The following is a 20,413-nucleotide window of genomic DNA, read 5'->3' as shown; positions in this document are numbered from 1 at the left end:
GGCATAATGAATTATTATAATAATAATACATATTTAACGTGATATTATTGTCATATGCTCTAGCCATTGGCCTAGTATAGATATTAGATAACATATTATAACTGTGAGATACTATAAAATATTATACCTAATAAATAAATACGAATACTAATTTAATATTAACGTCTTATTGAAACACTATGATTGTGTTTTCCAAACCATCTTTGTGGCCGTAATAACTACGTGAATATATAATGACAATATGAAATCAAATAATAATTATCTCACTTAATAATCACTGCAAAAATTCTTAAAAAACTGTAAAGCCAAAGAAGAAGAAGAGAAGAAAAATAATCATTGCGCACCTATCTATTATAATATTTTATAATAAATAACAATACAATATTGACGCTTCTGACGTCGTCACCACTACCTTACCCATATTTAATATCATTATAATATATAACCTATTATAATTTACCTATTATATAGTATTAAAGGTGTTACATAAATAAAACCTCTCGAGTGAGTTCGACGTTCATTATTTCGATCACGAAACAACCGAGATGGTTTGGAATTTATAATCCTAAAATATATGAAACGACGACCCTGCGTCATTAGGGTAAATGTGTACGACTCGACGTTAACGCGATATTCGTGAACGTAATTCACCGATTTGATTTTATATTTCACGTATATAATAAAGGTACATATTATGCATATTGTTATATAATACTGCACCGCGGGCTTGTGCGTCAGTTTTTAATTTATTCGATTCGTGTGCGTTATTCAATGCGTAATTATACGCGATCGGGCGCGGACTAAAAGGCAAAACTTCGATTAGATTTTAACGTAGAACGTAGGTACATATATGTTTTTAGAATTTTTTTTTAATTTCGATCGCTCCTAACCGCATATTATATCGTTCTGTTTCACGTTATCTCATCCCTTCTCTCTAATCGTTTGTATTGCGGGCAGACGATATTTAGTATTATTATTTTACATTTTTTTTTTACACACAATTTCGACGCGATAACGATATTTGAATATAATATAGAGGTGCAGCATTACATATTATACGTATAATACTACAACTATATACTCCTACCCGTAAGCAGTTATTGCAGCAGCTCATAACCGGAAGCTATAGCAGTGCACAAAGCGCTCAGTGTATTATATCGTATATACACTGGTAAATATACATAACATTCAATTTATATATGTATATATATATATTCAACAGAATATGTATATACGCTCTCAGCATATACATTGTCCGGGGGATCACATATGTGTGAATCGCGATACCACATGGCTTTCAAAGGTTCCTGCACACGGGGACTTGTCAATATTAAACTCCGGTACCTGCATTATATTATAATACCTATACTGTAAACAATGCCTTTCGTCATTAGGTTATATTGACTGTTGAAAACAATTTGCATTGAATAAATAGGGAACTCGACTAGGTGCTCATAGGTATACCGCCAGAATTCGTCTCATCTATATACATACTCTGTGTATACCACCTATTATGTACACGGGTACACGCCATACCGGGCACTGTATACTCGTACTTCAGCATCTATATATTATATATGACATGTAGGAGGGATTATTAATATTATATGCTTAAGATGACTGCACACCCACATGTGACGTGAAGAAAAGAAAATTTTCGTTTTCCAGTTTCAATAGCGTGCTGTTATAGTTTAATACAAGAGTGAATTGACCTATTATAAAATTTAAATATAAGATTATTATCTAGGGCTCAACTTAGGATGTTATTGATATTATTTTTTCGTTTATATTAATATTTATTATTATTATTTTAAAATGCACAGTTTCTTAAAATCATAACTTACTTAAAAATAATACTATAAATAGAATTCTGCGTGAGGCTCTAGATAATAAATTTGATTCTAAATTTATTGTATAATATTCCAATTTATTCTAATACCGAAATTCCAAAATAGAACAATATTGAAATTGGCAAACGAAAATTTTCTGTATCGTACGTATGTAAAACGGAGACAACACACGCTGGTGTGACGTCTTCATAATATATTGTATAGCATGTTTACTATTATTTTTATTTTTAAAAAACGGCCACTGCATATTTTGAATTTTAAAACCAAATATTGGAAACTCGACTTCGAATTTCAATGTGTTTTTTTCCCTATATATTTAGGCAATAATAATATTGTCAATTTTAGGGTGTATTTATAAGGTGCAGAATTAATCGAAAAAAATTGTAGGTAACAAGAGTAAATGAATTCATAACGCACGTAATTCCGACCCAAACAAAAAAAGAGTGAGCGAAATCGGTTCAGCCGTTCTCAATTGATGAATTGTTATACATTTTTGTCTCCATTTTTATATATATAGATTTTTATTTTTATTTTTATCTGCTAGAGGGCGCCACCGGTGTAACTCAGTTTTTGTCTCTAAATCTCTAACTCAGGGGAGTTAGGTCCATAATTTATGCTATAAACCCGCTCCCCGACATTCTCTATCATTTAAAAAAAAATTGAGCCAAATCGGCCCAGCCGTTCTCAACTGATGCAATTTCGAATTTTTTGTCTCCATTTTTATATATATATATAGATGTAATATGCATGACAAAATAATAAACCATTGTAATACACGAAAAACTCTTGGCATTCAGAATTTCCATATTTTCTGAAATAATGTTCTCAAGGTACATTATAATTTTTTTAAACATTATAAAAATGAATAAATAAAAGAACATAATTGTTATTTCTAACTATTATTATTCGTTCAATAACGTATTCCTCGCCAGCAACTAGTGTCTTACGATTGTTATAACTCAAATTTATGTCCCATTTTTATAATTTGACAATTTTATAGCTAGGTAACTATATTATTCTCCCTAACAGTTATTTAAATCTAAAATGAGGCAAACATAATGTTGTTGATTTAAGACTCGTTTGTTAATATATTTTTTGTAAATATCCATTTTATTTAAAAAAAAAGTATATTATAAATTAATATACGCAAAAACGAAATTGTTAATTATTATTATGACGATTCATACGGATGAGAAATTTTTTATAATTTCATGTAATCCATAATAATATTAATTTATATTGATTCTAAGTACATCATTAATTAAGACTATTGACGAATTTTGATATAGGATTATGGCGTATGTTAGCGTAACATCGTCAATTCAATTATGAAAACTGTCTTGTCACGAATAAGTCATTTTAATTAACGACCTACAGTATACAAACATAGCCGAATACCACGTACATTAATAATGTACTTGTCAAGTGAAAATCGTTAAGCTAATATTAATATACCTAAATATCATATATTATATGATTTTTCGGATATTATCTAGTAACTATTTACTATAATCTCCAGTTGGCATTGACGGACCCTTAAACGGATAGTGTGACAACGGCCATTAATGTTCGTTACACGTATTATTCAATGGCGAGGTACACTCGACACATATGATTCTACTGGTTACCTACATCTCCCTATTTTTTATCGGAAAATTTAAATACTTGATACTTTTTGCGATTGTGAATTCTTAATTTTAAATCATTTATTCGCTTGTAATCATCATTGATATTCATATACGGTGGAACCTCGATAACTCAAACCTCTATAAGTCGATGTGTGAACTTCAGTAAGTCGAATTTTCGATAACTCGAATTTTTTTTCGCCACCAACCAGTTCGAGTTATCGTTCCACTGCATATTATATCAAGACGTATTGACTTGTCAATATAAAATAACATTATGTGATTAGTGATTAACGGGCGCACTCACCTTGCTCCACCTCTTGATGGATCTAAGCCGCAGCATGAGTTCATAACCTATGCACACAGCCATGACGGATATGCCGTTTTCCTTGGACAGCATGGACAGGAGCGCGAACAGCACGCAAAACACTAGGTAAGCGGCCGCCGGACGGCCGTCGCCGTTTTTGCCGCAGCACGGCTGCGGCCGCCGACCACCGAGCCCGTGTTGTTGTTGGCCGTGGTGCCGGTGGCTGTCCCTGGCCCGCACGTGCCAGCCGTAGAACAGGAATGACAGCAAGAAGAACACGCACGACAGCACGTCGGCCCGGCCGACCACCGAGGCCACGGCGTCCGCGTGCACCGGGTGCACGGCGAACAGGGTGGCGGACATCAGTGCGCCGATCTTGCTCGTCACCGTACGGGCGACGAACAGCACCAGGCCGGTGGCCAGTCCGTGGAGCGCCACGTTGGTAGCGTGGTACGACATAGCCTTCAGTCCCGAAAACCTGCGAAACGCGTCGCGAATTACTTCCATAAAAACGTGTTCATGATGCAATTTAGCGGGCGTCACGATTCCCCTCACCCCATATAAATGTTAGCACCTCCTTATTAAAATCCAAATCGTTGAGTAAGAAAAAATGTAAAACTCTCATTGGTGGGTGTAAATTAATTAAATTTGTTTTTCTATCTATAACATTGAACAAATAAAAAAATATCGTGGATCTATAGTCTATATACTAACAAAACATATATTATGTTTATAAGGAGAAACAAAACACACATCAGGTTGACTATGATACAATTCAGATTTCATGATAATGATATTTTAACATTCGCATAAACGGTAATCATATGGTAGCAAAATATCATAAACAATTACTATAAAATTTATATATATATATATTAGTCTTATTTATCATGTAAGATATACCTACTATTGTATTTTTTGTTTACATTTTAGTTTAAAAGATGAGAGTGATGCTTTTTGTTTACGGTTTATTTTCGACTTTAATCTAACTGGACTCCCTGGGACTACTTAATTATAGTGATGATCATACAGACTGCTTGCCTTACAAAAATCACAATATGGACAGTGGCGTACTTAGAGGGGGTGCAGGAGGTGCATTGCACCAGGGCCCTTTAGCTGTGTTTTATAAATAGAGCCCTTGAGCCCCTAATCGGCCTAATCAACAAGTAGCAACTGAAACTTTATAAGGGGCCCAAAAAATTAGGTGCACCTCTATGCTTAAATACATAGATACGCCACTGAATATGGAGCCTCTGGCCCTCCCATCCACATCAAAAAAGTAACAAACCTTTCTGATTTAACACTATCCTAAAAATATCGCCAAACACCAAATGGTTTCACTTGTAAGTCTATTTGATCATATCTCATTGTACAATTCTCAGGTCTCCGTAGTTACAACACAATTATAGATTATTTACACGAAACTAAAGCTAGTCATTCGTACACCTCTCCTAATCATCGCGCATTCAGGGTTGTCTTAAGGAATTTACATAATTCCACCTCACACACCGAAATTGGTTCTGCTTTTTCCGTACTAGGAAACTCAGCTAAGATTATATAGAATGTCAGCAACAAAAACGATTGCTCATTGCTGCTATTCTTCGTGTACATTTTTTGTCCGCAGGAAAATATTAGTGATATCTACAACATAACATATCTTACCCAACCTACGAAAGTTATAATATAAAAACCATACGAAAAAATACGAGGCCCACCCACAATGCCACAACTGCCAAGCCTACGGACATACAAAAAATTACTGCAATCATTAAGCTCGATGCGTCAAATGAGGTGAAATCCATCAAACGAGCGAGTGTACCAAAGACCGAAATAGTCCCGCTAAATTCATTTTATGTACCTTTGACCACACCGCGAACTTCAAGGAATGTTCAGCGTTTAAAAAGTCTGCCCCAAAAATTCTATACCTGTCAAAGCTCCCGATTTCAACACTCAACCCAAAAACAAATCATATTCAGAAGCCACTAACAGTCAAAATATGAACATAAACCAAACCTCTAATACTTTTTCAAACTTCATAGCAACTCTTAATTCATTAAGAGTATTAAATTATATTTCCCTTATTTCTCAGTCCTAAATGCACTAATCGCATAAGACACTATCTCTCCATAATTTATTATTATTGCACAATACTAGTTAATAAATATAAAATCTTATCCACTATATCACCTACTTATCATACCCTCATTAACTCTAATTGGAATTTTTAAACTGTATTCATTAACTCGCATTTTTATTTAAATTGTTAAAAATCAAAATCACCAATATTATGTATATTATGTTATAGAAATAATTTTTAATAATATTAACGTGATATAAGTTGTATAAAAGTAAATACTTGTAATAGCACGTAATGCGCTGAAACATTTTAATTTACTATAAATAAAAAATAGTGATGATCGCGATGGAGAATACCTTAACCCTCCCCCCTACCCCTCGAATGGCTTTGAAATTTGCTATTCGAAAAGTCTAGTTCTTGTAACTAATAAATCCTATCAAAGTGCATGACAATAACAACGAAACTTAAAATTATTAATTTTATCGCAATCATCGTCACTCTAATACAATAGGTATAGTAATTCGTAGTATTATCCTATTATATAATGTGATCGTGAGTTTTAATAATATTATGTTTGTTTTTAAAATCAGTACTGATTTTTCGTAACTCCTGAGGATTAAAAATTAAAAATAACTTAAATCATTGAGATCTTTTAGTATCCGGTTCACAAAGTGGGTACATTTTTTACTACAGGAGTTGGTCCGGTACTTGAAGAGGTAGATTTTTTCATTGAATATATGTTTTTATTTATTTTTATAGATATAACGTCATGAAAAATATTGGTTCTCTATTTTTAGAAAGACATAACACTGCTATGTTCTAATAAAAATCAATATAGGTAATGATATCTAATAACATACAAAAAGTATTTTTTGCCCAGAATTTTCTATTTTCTATTATTGATTTTGATTTTAAATTATTATAAAATTTTAAACAATTTAGAATTTTTTTTTATCATGATTATATTAATTATTTAGCTAAATTTTTATTTTACCTATGTGTTATTTACGTTATAAGTTATTATTATATACCTAGCTATGTATATAAATAAACCTATTAGAGATAATATGCTTATTGTTTAGACAGGATTAATCAATCAAGATTAACTAATAATATTGTTAAAAAAAATAAATAAATATTTACCCGTAATTGAATCTGTACGTTAAAACCGTGATTGGTCTGTACGATCCATGTGAATTTCCCGTACCCATCGGAGTGCCCCAAAAGTCATTCCACCACAGGTTCGAGCCCGATGTCGACGGTCTTATGTCTTCATTTGCTATTATCGCTCGACTATAAATCAAACAAATAAATTAAATGGTTAAAATATATCACTATGAACATTGTATTATGTTTTTGATTTGGACACATTGATTGCTCAACAAATGTATTTAATTTAAATTTGTATGCTTTTTGAATATTATCAAATCTTGGAAAAATGAAAATTTTCAGGCAAACTCAATTTTGACTAATGTAATTTTTAGATGAAGTTTAAAAGAAAAATAACTGTAGGTACTTGAAAAGTAATTCCAAAAATATTTCAGCTTCATTTTGTGTGATTAATATTTATAGATATTTTAAATTTGTTGTGTGTTACTAACCATTTTCCGTTTGCCTAAAGCTTGCATATGTAATAAAATACATGTTCTAAATTTTGCATATTAACTTGTTTTTCTAATTTCTCAAAATCACAAAAAATATTCACCCGATTATTTTATATTTGTATTTAAATTTTAATACCTAAGGTTTAAAAGCTTAATTCAATATTTCTCAAGAGCCGCTCATAATGAATCTTAAAAATCTTAAAATTAAAACTGCCCAATTTGTTTTATAAAAATCTCAACTTCAAAATGTTGATGAAATTTTATAATATTTTAATTTTAAACGCGAAAAAACGATTTTAATTTTTTTTTATACTTTGTATATTACTGTTAACTTTACACAATACACTGTCAAAATATATTATAAATTAGTTATTAGCCATTTATACTATGGACCTATTTACACCATTTTACGGTACATGGGTATTGACTTATACAAAGTTATAATGGCTAGTAATATTATACGAAATCATATTAAAACAATTACCATATAATACAATAATAATACATAAAATTCACATATCATACGATTTATTTGTGGTAAAAATTATTTTAACCTGTTATCAATATAAAATGAAATTAATCATAGCAATATCAATTATCAACATATAATAATACAAAAAATGTGGTAATATAATAGGTGGATAGAAAATATCTGTTCAGAATCGTTTTTCGGATGCAATGATTTATTATTTAATTAAAATTTAACACAATATCCGTTAAAGTAATATTACTTTATTATCATTAATCAATTACATGAATAGGTAAACTTAACATCCCCTATACAACAGAGCAACTTCCATTTTTTTACATATATTTTATAATCCTCCAGTTAATTTTTTGCCAACGAATGTAAACAAAAATGTACTATTTACCTTAAAGTATAAAATATACAGTTAAAAATCCAATCGATTAAAGACCTAATGGTTGTTTTTGACAAAAAAAAATCTCCAGGACAAACGGAGTGCTTTAAGAACCATTTAACGGACAAGGAAGTAATAGAATTACTTCCGGAAGTTAGGACTTTAGTTCAAATCTTTATCACCTTTTATCTTTGTCGAGTAGTATTTATAAATAGCTGTTTTCCTTTTTAACCATAATCGAATTCATGAGATTTATGTATAACAGTATAACCCAACTTTCAGGTTCTTAAGTATAATATTTTAAAACACTTTGAGAGAATAATATAAATGGAAAATCATTAAATTATATTATAATTTTGTGTTTCGTAATTTTGTAAATGTATACTGAAATATAATATTGAGGTATTATATATTTCGTCTGCACAACAGTTGTTATTTTTTTGATAAGAAATCTGATCAACAATAAGTTTATTTAAATTATAATTCGAAAGTAAGTTATCTCGTCATCATCAAATGCATGAGCAGCATATAAATTACGTTTGGAAGTTGGCGTATAATATTTTAGGTCTTTTTGTTATTACTATTATTTATTTATCATGAACACAACATTTAAATTTTTATTGAAGGTTAGGCTGCTACTGAAAGTTTTCAAAGAGTTTTCGTGGTTTTCAGAACCGACAAGATAACATCTTTAGTGTACAGAAGTATTTTATTAGAAACATTATATATACATAACAAAATTCTATATAATAATAATAATAAAATAAAATAAAAATACAAAAAAAAAGATTTATTATAAGGAAGTATTCGGAAAAGAGCAGCTTTTACGACATTTTGAATGAGGGCCAACGACTCACTGACATAATTTCCTGAGCATTATGTACCTGTGCGAGTGTATGCACGAGTATTATATACATTTTTATATTCACATCAAAGGCAGAATAAAGTTTCAAAGAGAAATGACTGCCAGTAGAGCCCAGTAAAATAATCCCTTCGTTAACGATCCTTTTTCCTTTTTTCCACTTTCACCCCATCCTCGCCACGAACAAATCTTATAATAATAACGTGGTTCGGAAACCGCTGGTCTTGAATAACAAACAGGAATACCATTACCATAAAGAAATGATGATATTCATAACGAGATACAATGCGATTTACTTTGTATTCCTTTGCCCACACCATTCACGTGGACTCTGTCATTAGCACGATGTCCTCTCTGTTTGGGGTCATTATAATTTTCAATAATCATTTCTCACCAAACGCATTTAAATACAGTCCCCCAACAATGCTTGCCGCAAATTTATTGTCTGTTTCGTGTTTTTGTGGTTTTTCTTAATGCATAGTAACTATATTTATCACGTTTTATAACTGAGGGTTAATACACGGCTGTTTGGGCTAAATTTTGATAATATAGATTTACAAACATAATCAGTTATATGTTTACATTGGAATACTAATCTATGGAAGTAAAATATTATGGAAATTAATAAATTATATTATGATTATATTATATGATCTTAAGTTAAACAAAATTATATCATAATTAATTAAAAAGCAATAAGTCTAATATTGTGAAAAAATAATAGTTGTTAATTAATTAGTTAGTAATGAATTCAGAATAAATATAAGGTGAAAAAATAAAAGTTTTTTTTTGTGAAAATAAAGTTTAAATACGATATCAAGAGCTATTGAATTAATACTTTATATTAAATACTATTAATAAATTTCGTATTTATCTATAGATTATATTTTTATACTTGTTAAAAATACATTTCTTTTGTTGACTACAGATCATAAAATTTCAGCGACTTAGGAATTTATCAAGTTTCATAAAAACAAATTATTTTGAATTCACCACTGCTTGGTATGAATATTTCAAGAAAAAAAATCAAGTTTGATTGGCATACATAATTTATTTTATTAACTTCCCCTTATTTTAGTAATAATATTTCAAAACTTATGAGATATTTTGGATATTATTGTATTTTAAATAAGCATAACATTTTGTACCGAAATTAAGTTTAGGTTATCCAAAACTTATCAAAATATTTAATAATTTTATTAAAATATGTGTAAAATATAAAAACTTTATTATAATATTATTAAACTGTATTAAAGTATTATAAGTTGCTGATCACTCATAAAATACAAACAGGAATGTTTACTTTATGACCGAAGCTATGGATTAAAATTTAAAACAATTATTTTATCGCAGAGTCAACTGAATTAGTATAAAAATAAACATCGTAAAAGTTTGAGACAATTCACTTAATTATTAAATAACTCAATAAAATTCAAACGTAAATTAATTATTTAATGCTTATATTCAAGAACGGCTACAAAATAAAATTAAAAATTAAAACGTCGTAACAAAAATGAATGGTATTTCAACACAATGAAATTCAAACACCAGATGAGATTATTTTAATAATACGATATTGTATTTATACACATATTGTTTTAGATTCGTCCCAAGACAATATTAATAATCATATTGCTATATTATAATAGTGTACGATAAAATAATTTTGATAATTTTATTTTGCTTTTACAGTTTTCTTTCTAGAGACGTAGAAGAGACACGATGTAGCAATTAATTAATTAATTTAATGCCATAATAGAACGAGGGTCAAAATAATAAATACATTTATAGTGGAAATACAGATTAATGAGAAATAGCTGTCAGAGAAACTTTCTGTAAAATTTTGAAAATCACGTTGCCGAGATGTTTTGGTGTTTAGTTTAGTAGTGTTTGAAAACTTCTATAACGACACATAAATGAGTAAAAAACCACTATACCAACATGGTAACGGAAGTTTTCGACGCTAATTACCGTATAAAGGAAAACAATGGTTGACATTTTAGTGGTGGTACAAACTTTTCGGAAAATATCAAATTAGATTAACGCGCTTTGAAAATATCCAAAACGTTGATGGGGGTGGTAGTTACGTTTTCATGATTAGCCGCCACATTTGTATTCGATCGAACAAAGCGCGTTCTACGTGCAACGACGAAAAAAACGTGTCGGTCGACGGAGAAAGGGGTTGCGCTTTGGTTTGGTTAAGATATTATTTTATTTACTCTGCGTGGAAATAATAAAAGTTTTTTTTTCCAAGTTTGAAGTGTTTGTCCAAAAAAAGTTCATGGGAATTTTATTTTGATGTGCGGGGGGCGGTGTGCGCCAAACGCAATATTACAAACAACAAGTACAAAGAAACGAAATTGAGTATAGTGGCGTTAAACGGCCGGAGGGTTTTCGCGTGTATTTCGTGACACAGAGCGCACATAAAATGCACGCCAATTACCCCAAGACGCGTACTATATTATAACGGCGAACGTTTTACATGAATTATTCACTTTATCGTGTGGAAAGAGAAAGAGACACGGGTGGTGGGTACCATCTACAACTGTGGGTTCGATGGAGAAAAACAATTGAATACTGCATAGCAGTGTGGATCGCGACGCAGAGGCGACGGTGACGATACTATGACGTCGCGCGAAGGACGGAAAATCTAATTTCCGCATACAATTAAGTATCGCATAATATATATGATTATTATTGTACTCTCCTCAAAGTGATTTATCAAAAATTCAATTTTCTCCGCGCTATCACTGTATACAACATAATAATACATAATATCCGTGTACTTTACGGTCGCGTTGTTGTTATTGTTGTCGCCATCATTGCCGCAGTTGTTGTTGTCATTGTTATTATTATTCCTAACCAACACGGTCTACGTGGTAGGAACGCGAATTCATCTTGTTGACTGATGGAAATTTCCTACTCGTGCAGAGTCGGCAGTAGTGGCGGTAACCCGCTATTAGTGGGTGTAGGCTTCTAAAAAATACGTCTAAATGAGTCTCGATAATCCTTTACATTTCCCTTGTTTTGTTCATTAGGCTTAATAGTAAATCCCCAGAGCTCATTAAAATTAATACCGACATTTTTTTCATTTTATTTTTCTCGTCCGTTATTTTTCGCCTCGGCCATTCCTCTCCATTTCGCTCCTCCGCGCTATCATATTCCCCGTCTGGCCCACAACCGTCGCCGTCGCCGCCGCGCCGTCTCGTATTGTTTTGTCCCTGTGCGCCCCGTGCCATTAATTCTCAACGCCTCGCGGGGTTTTAAACAAACGAGGAAAAAACAATTAACTATACGGGCTAATATAAGAAAAAGAAATACACCATAGGCAGCTGTGCAATAGGTTGGCTAAAGGGGAAGAGTGGTACATTAATTTGTCATTAAATCGTTCCGACGTTTAATAACGGGGGGGGCCCAGCTGCAGAATAAAATATTGCTTTCATTGGACAAAAACCATTTCTTTACGTTTTACACGTTTCTTTTTGATAGGCATGTGCGCATACTTTCTTATTATTGCAAAAGCGAAATTATTATTATAACTTAGGTTTAACGTTCAATTGGTTTTCAATGTTCAGAGTTTTTCATTTTTTTCACCATTTCTTTGGCATCGAGTAACAATGCGAAACAATAAATCATCTTATATGTCTAAAAACAGTACAGTTACCTATACCTAGGAAGACTTATTACTTTTCCGATTGGTGTTTTTTTAAATTAAAATATATACATTTAAACGATAAGATGTCATATACCACCCTAGACTAATCTGATGATATATAGTTCAATATTTTGTTTTAGGTTAATATTAATCTGTTACAATAATATTGTGAATCACATAAGAAAAAAAAATAGTAATAATAATAAAAAAAAAACTTTATGATTTGATCTTTATATTTGTTTGAATTTTTGACAGGTGTATACATTATAAGATTCACACTTTCTGAAAAAATGTATTTAAAGCTCCAAGCTGGAAAGTTTTTAAACAAAACTTTCGAATAAAAATGTAAAGCATTGCCGTTTTATAAATTGCTCAATATTTAAAAGTTTTTTTTTTTAAATTCTATTCAATTTTATCATAAATATAATAAGAAGGAGATTAAATTAAATTAAATTATAATACATATATATATATACACGAGTATATATATATATTTTTTTTTTTGTTACAGCATCAACTACAAGGTTTAAATTATATTATAATCATCGTGTATTAATAATTCCACAACCAAAGCATAAAAAAAAAAAGTATTTTATATATTCTACACAAATCTAGAATACTTAAAATTTTACAACGCCTTTTGGTTTTTTAGTCAGTTAAAGTTTTCATACACGTTGAATTATTCATAAAGTGCCTTAAATTAAATAATAATACATTTTGAAAAAAAAAAACAAAAAAAACAATAATTAAACCTATTCAAATCTAATGATTTGTTTTATTTATTTTTATTAGGAAGATGTTATAGATGATCACAAACTGTATGTATAGTACCTATACTCATACATAACTTATGTGACATAAGAATAATAAAAATAAGTGTTATAAAGGAGAACTATCCACCACATTAATTGTAAATTATTCAGAGGATATTATTTTTTTTTTTTTAAACCAAATCCAAACAAATAGTTTTTCAGTTATTAAAATGTTCTTAATAAAGATAATAGTTCTTAAAAATGGTTTTACAAAAATGTATTTTAATATCGGATAAACAGATTTTATTGTACTTGGATAAATTTGATAGATTAATAATTATTACTAAAATTTTCCCTGAATTAAAAAACCATTTTTATGGATCTTTAAATTATCCATAGTACACAAAGTAAAATAACTCAAAAACTACTTCATTTGGACTTTGATTTTGTAACACTAATGATTTAGAAAAATATCCAATAAATAATTTACAGTCCCAAAGTAAGGTTGTTATTTTGAAAAAAAAGAAGTTTGTATCTTTACAGGATACTTCTTAAGCAGTACCAAACGTCTCAAGAATTTGAAAACATGGTTAGTCTCTAGACTATAAGTTTATTTAAAAATTTCAGTTATCAGATTTTGAATGACTGCATTATTGTTAATATGTTTGGTTCATGTATAAATAATATATATAATAATGCACTATTATACGTGGAACTTATTGGTTTATTTAAGAACGAAGAGTTCGCATTTATATTGCCACGGTCCTTAGCACAAATTATTTTTATTAGTTAGAAAAGTATAAATTCTACAGGATATTATTAATTTGGAGGTCGGAGGAGAAGTATTGGCAACATAGTTCCTTCTCCGGTCCTCGATACCATAGAAAAAAAAAAAAGGATATTATTAATTATTTACTCAATAATAATAATGGAAGGAATTAATTATAAAGTAATATTTAAATGTAAAAGCTTTAGAGCCAATAGGTCAATCGGTGAGTATCATAGTGGATAACTAGTATCACCTGTAAATTGAATTATATAATTAATTTGTATATCTTTAAAAATCAAGTAAGTGGGTGGCATTCTGTTATATAGTAGGTTTTAAGTGGATTATTGTAATGATGGTATTAATTTGAACTCAATGCTATAATATCCTTATATACATATACGAAAGATGATTTTGAGTGGAGACGACTTGTTGGCCCTGAATATAATATATTGTTATTATTAATACGGTATCCTGTAGATTGCATTAATATCATTCATATCATGCTTATATACTTTAAAAGTTTAAGTATCCATGAACAACATTTTTAAATTACAAAAAACTAAATAAACATCGTTATTTTTGGTTATTTAACGTAATTTCATGCTTATTTGAACTTAAAATAACAATACAAAAAAATTGTGATTTTATATTTTTATATTTTTTGGCTATAGAATTAACTATACTTATGTAGAATCATGTTTTACATTTTAACTATAAAAGTCGAACATTTTATACATTTTTAACTAAAAAATAATAGGTAAATTTGAAATTTGAAAATGTTGTCAACGCTTATAGAAAAAATCGTGCTTACGTATTTATAATATTTGTCGACTGCTGTCCTAACAATAATATTGAGCACCATGTATTACATTTTTATGTTTTTTACCAAAAGAATACAATCTTATTGCCGTTTATAGAAGAAAAACTACGAAAATTGAAAATTTCATATGCCTATAAATTATTCTACATGATCCAAAATATTTTGAAAATGTTGTGGTTTATCGAAAATGTTAAACATTATAAATCATTATAAATTGCTTGTTTCTACAGAGATTTTTTTTTACAGTGACACTAAAAAACTAAAATCGGTTTTATCAAAAATTCCCGTTTCCTTTTATTTTTGTTTTTCATGGTGCTTTTCAAAACTACTGCGAATCTCAAAGTTTATCTCTCCTAATCAACTAACTGGATCAGTCCCTAAAATTGTGTGTAGTACAACACACTTTGTGTAGTACGAAAAATTCAGTGTGTAGAACGAAATTTAAAAGTTTTTTATTCACATTAAACCTTTATAATAATATTCTATACAATTTTAAAACAACAATATTAATACAGGATATCAGTAAGTTCTTCGACCACAAAAAATAAAAATAAAAAACTATAATAATTTACATATTTAATATACGTAATTTAAATTTATTTTTATTTATTTACTGATATTATGTATTATTATTTTCATGCATTTTGTACACTTAAAATGAGTTTTATATAAAAAAAAAATTTTTTCAACAAAAATTATATTTCACACATTTTTTAAATAACCTTTAAATTTGTTAAATAGAGGTTCTACTTTATTTAAATAAAATTATTTATTGTAAATACATATTATTATTAATTAATACCCTATGTATAATTTAGATTGGGATGATTTGTGACTATGTGTGTAGTACGAAAATTTGGATATTTTAGGGACTGAACTGGATATTTTCTTATCTTAAAATATTTCCCACTCGAGAAGATACTAAAATTTAAAATCAAAGCATAATTTCGATTACTGATTGTGTATACAGGTCATAGACAAAAAAAAAAATTTTTAAAATTAAAAATCAGCACATGCAACGCCATTGTAAAATCAATACATTGATCACTCCACTCAGAAACTAAAATATATAGGTAATACAGTATATAGTTACTTACGTTGTAAAATTAACAATAGTTATAACATTAAATAAGATAACTATATAAATTACATTAATAATAAAATTGTATATTTTACGATGTAACAAGATTAATTTTTCAGAGGTGAAAAAAACTATAATGATTTAGTATTGTACAATGACTTTTATTACTAGTTAATTTTTGGTCTACAAAAAATATGAAAGGCGTTAATATTATTATCATACATTAATTTATTATTAAAACGTTACATGTCAAAGATATTATAATGCCGTGGTTTTTTTACTTCGATTTGAATATTACGATTTAACGCTAATATTATTGTTATTTTAAACAAGATTTTGGGTCAAAATTAGGATAATTTTCGTATTTGCTTTTCGTATTATCATCGTCTAGTTTGGTCTATAGGATTTTATCGCTGTAATGCGGCAATTTGTATGCGATATGTGGCCGAGAGGACAAATGCAATTGCCGTTATACGGTTAGTATTTTTGCATTGGCTACAATAAAATTATAATGCTGTAACATGCGCCAAACTTTTAAATAAAAAAGTGGTAAAAACAAAACGAGTTAAATGGGAGAATGACAATACAAAAAAAAAAAAAAAAAAAAAATGTAAACGTAATCGAAAATTACACGATTGCTTTTTTCTCATTACCATGTTACCACACGATAGGTACTTACCATAAATTCTATAACTAATACCACAAATATTTCTATGGTTTAAACGTAAAAAAAACGCAAGTGTCTTGAAATTGTCTCCAAGTACAAAGATTTATTGTAGAACTGTTGTAAAATAACACCACCACTCCAAAATTTGTAATAAAGCTATATATTATTAAATACTATGTATAACGCTTAATAAATATGGATGCTGTATTATTATATGATTACAACTTTATTACATTTTTTTTTATAACGAACTTCTTGCAATATATTCGAGTAGTTTTGGGTATAATAGGGATTTTTCCTAATAATTAAATTAATGATTGTATGTATACCTATATAATACGTAATAATTACAACCTAATCATTTATAATACAATAAAATTGCTATCCATCATGATATACATAAAAAACATTAAATAATTTTTTATTATTATTTCTTAGTAAAACATAAATTCACATAAAAAAATTATGTGTTAAAAATATTTAATTTTTTAATTATTTAACTAGTAATAAAAATAATATAAATCTATTAATAATAAATCTGAATATTTTTCAATTTATACATAATATTCTTAATAAAAGATATTATAACTGTATCTATAAGTAACTGGATTTAAAAAATTTGGATAGACTTGACATAATATTTAGTAGAAACTGATGCGATTTAAGAAATTATATTTAAAAAAAAAAAAATGAACTAATTTTGTTGTATGCTACATTTTCAAAATACAATTTCTCTAAGTATTGGACTACGATATCCTTGTAGTTTTTATAATGAAAGGAATCATATGGCACTTATAATTGTCACACATCGTTGTTACTTTTGTATATTCTATACGCTTAGTAATGGTTACTTACTCTATGCTCAATGATTATATTATATATAAATCAACAGTATGATAAAATATTCTCAAAAAACAAAAAATAATATTCATATTGTCTTACTTGTCGTCGTACACAAACCCAGCATTCAGAGTATTCGCGTACACGGCAATCGCCAGTGAACAACATATCAATAAATGAAAGTCGACGTTAAAATAACGTTTTATCTGAAAACAATATAGGATGCGTTTAGTGAAGAGCATTTGTTTGTTTTTATGCAGCAGGGAAAGTTTATGTACATTGTACATTAAAAATATATTTTATTTTTTCCATTTTTCTTTTAACCATTTTTTTTTTTTATTACGTACTCGATTTGGCTTTTTGACCGACACAGGGGTAGCCGAGACCATCGCGGCAACGTGACTGAATATCAAAACACTCAGACACTCAGCGGTCTTTTCCAAAGCAGAACCACCCAGTGTCCCTTTGGCGCATGCGTTCGTTTTTCAATTGCGCAAGGACGCCTATCGTACATTTCGAGATATATAGTAATAAGTATCTAATAACACATAATTTGTTAATAGTCATGAAATAACAAGTACCTAAATAATAAGTATTCTTTTATAAAAACATATTTAATCGAGCATATCATAGACTACATGATTATATTTTGTATATTTACACCATCATATATTTAAAGCACATTTATTAGCATAAGTTATCAACTGTATATATTATTTTATTTTAAAATTGAATATATGTTTTTTCAAAATTACTTATATACATATTTTACACATGAACTTTTTACGATTGAAAAATTGTTATCACATTATTATCAATAATTAAAAAATGGTCTATATACTAATCATATAGCCATATAGGTAATATTATATATACATATCTAATAAACTAATATTATATATCGAAATGAGATCAAATATTTATTAATATCAAATGTATGTGTATTGCATGAAATCTGTTTATTGTTATTTATGTATATCTAAATATTTAAATAAGCTAATATGCTTATACTTTTTATCACTGTATTATCTTTACTAAAGTAATAAGTAATAATATATGTACACACATAGCATGTTTGTATATCCACTTAAAAATAGTTATATTTTCAATTATGTTTGCTTTTAATTTTCAAGACAAATGCATGAGCCAGGGTTTTAATAATAGATATATGTAATTAGTATAACACAAATTATTGAAATAATCAGTAGTTTTTAAATAAATGTAAATGTAGTTACAATATTAGAAATCGGTGAAATTCGATTACCGAAATAATCAAAAAATGAATAATTAAACATAATTGCATTCCTACCAAAAAACAATGGTAGGTATAATCTATTTATGATTATAATTGAAATATATTATCTGAAATCATATAAAATATTTATTGAAATAAAAATTATCACCACCTACATACCTAGTGAAATTATGTTTTTAATATTATTATTCGTTATAAATACTACTCGTTACTAATACGATATAAAAGTACCTAACCGTATTTACGAAGCGATCTTTAACAGACGGTATATGTTTAAAACGATATTTCTGCATGTTATCGTTCTGTATTATCCTGGTTTATTAACTTGTTTTTTTTTTTTTTTTTTTTTTTTGAGTAAATATTGATAATTTTATTATTTATATTTATATAAAATAGTTGTTATGATTATACGCAAAACAAAACTTAAAACCAAATATTTACACTGTAATATACATAAATTAGATACGTGTATAAATATTAATAATAATTATTGTAGTTTTGTTTGTCAAATTTAATAATTCAAAGCTATGTGATAAACCCTTAATTTTAAATACCTAGGTACTAATTTGCTTTTTTAGAAACTGCAATTTTTTATATAGTTTATATCTTTTAACCTAGCAGTTTCACAGCAGAAAAAACTAGAGATATTATCCTAAATTGGCAACTGATTTGATTTATCTATAGCCCATATTTTAAACTATATATTATAGAAAGTACAGTGCTTATAAAAGATTTAATTTGAAAGTTAATTTAAAAAAACGAATTCGTAAAATATGAGTACCTTGGTAGTAAATTGAAAATTAATTTATCATTGCGTAAATACACATTTTGACAATAGAAATTTGATTTAAAATAGAAAAAAAATTTATCGCAAGGCTATTCATATTGTTATTTTCAGTGGTTATGATGAAAAATAGAAACATTTAACGTGAACATATTTTAAAAACCTCGTTATTATAGCTGTACTGAAGTTTCAAATTAAAAAATAAATAAACTTTTAACGGGTTGGTTAATAAAATATTATGGATCTTGTTTTTACTAAAACGTTATAAAAACAAATGACATAAATATTAATCAAACTCCAAGCGTAATAGAAATGGATAGAAATTCGTCTATTTTAATTATGTTATCTTTTTGTATATCAATTATTTTATTTATTTTTAATTAAACAAATATGTACGCATATTTCATTTTATATTTGAAATCATAATTGTGATATTTTTGATCAAAATGTTACGTTAAATTATACATAAACATTGAAGTAGAATATTAATGTTGTCAAAAATTAAGTAATATATTATGATCAATAGATATTTTTACTGTTATATGGTAAACATTATAATGTAATTTTATAATAATGATTTTTGCTGACTAACCAAAATATTTCTC

The 20,413-nt window shown here is 28.3% G+C and overlaps 1 protein-coding gene across 1 annotated transcript in view; it reads right to left on the bottom strand.

The window, feature by feature from the left end:
* The window catches only part of LOC107165799 (protein O-mannosyl-transferase Tmtc2-like), a 103,694-nt gene extending 85,424 nt beyond the window's left edge, over positions 1 to 18,270 (bottom strand). Inside the window, exons 1-4 of the mRNA XM_089227937.1 lie at positions 18,117 to 18,270; positions 17,872 to 17,975; positions 7,003 to 7,152; positions 3,783 to 4,260 (exon numbers count right to left, since the gene is read on the bottom strand). Coding sequence (XP_089084063.1) covers positions 3,783 to 4,260; positions 7,003 to 7,152; positions 17,872 to 17,975; positions 18,117 to 18,158 — 774 coding nt within the window. The 5' untranslated portion in view covers positions 18,159 to 18,270. The remainder of the gene's footprint in view (positions 1 to 3,782; positions 4,261 to 7,002; positions 7,153 to 17,871; positions 17,976 to 18,116) is intronic.
* Between the last annotated feature and the right edge of the window lie 2,143 nt (positions 18,271 to 20,413).

Source organism: Diuraphis noxia, unplaced genomic scaffold (genome assembly GCF_037042655.1).
Source record: "Diuraphis noxia isolate RWA-SAM2 unplaced genomic scaffold, SU_Dnox_SAM2 contig0004, whole genome shotgun sequence".
In the NCBI taxonomy this organism is placed as follows: Eukaryota; Metazoa; Arthropoda; class Insecta; order Hemiptera; family Aphididae; genus Diuraphis; species Diuraphis noxia.
Note: the sequence above shows the minus strand (reverse complement) of the source record. Positions and strands in the feature narration are given on the sequence as shown.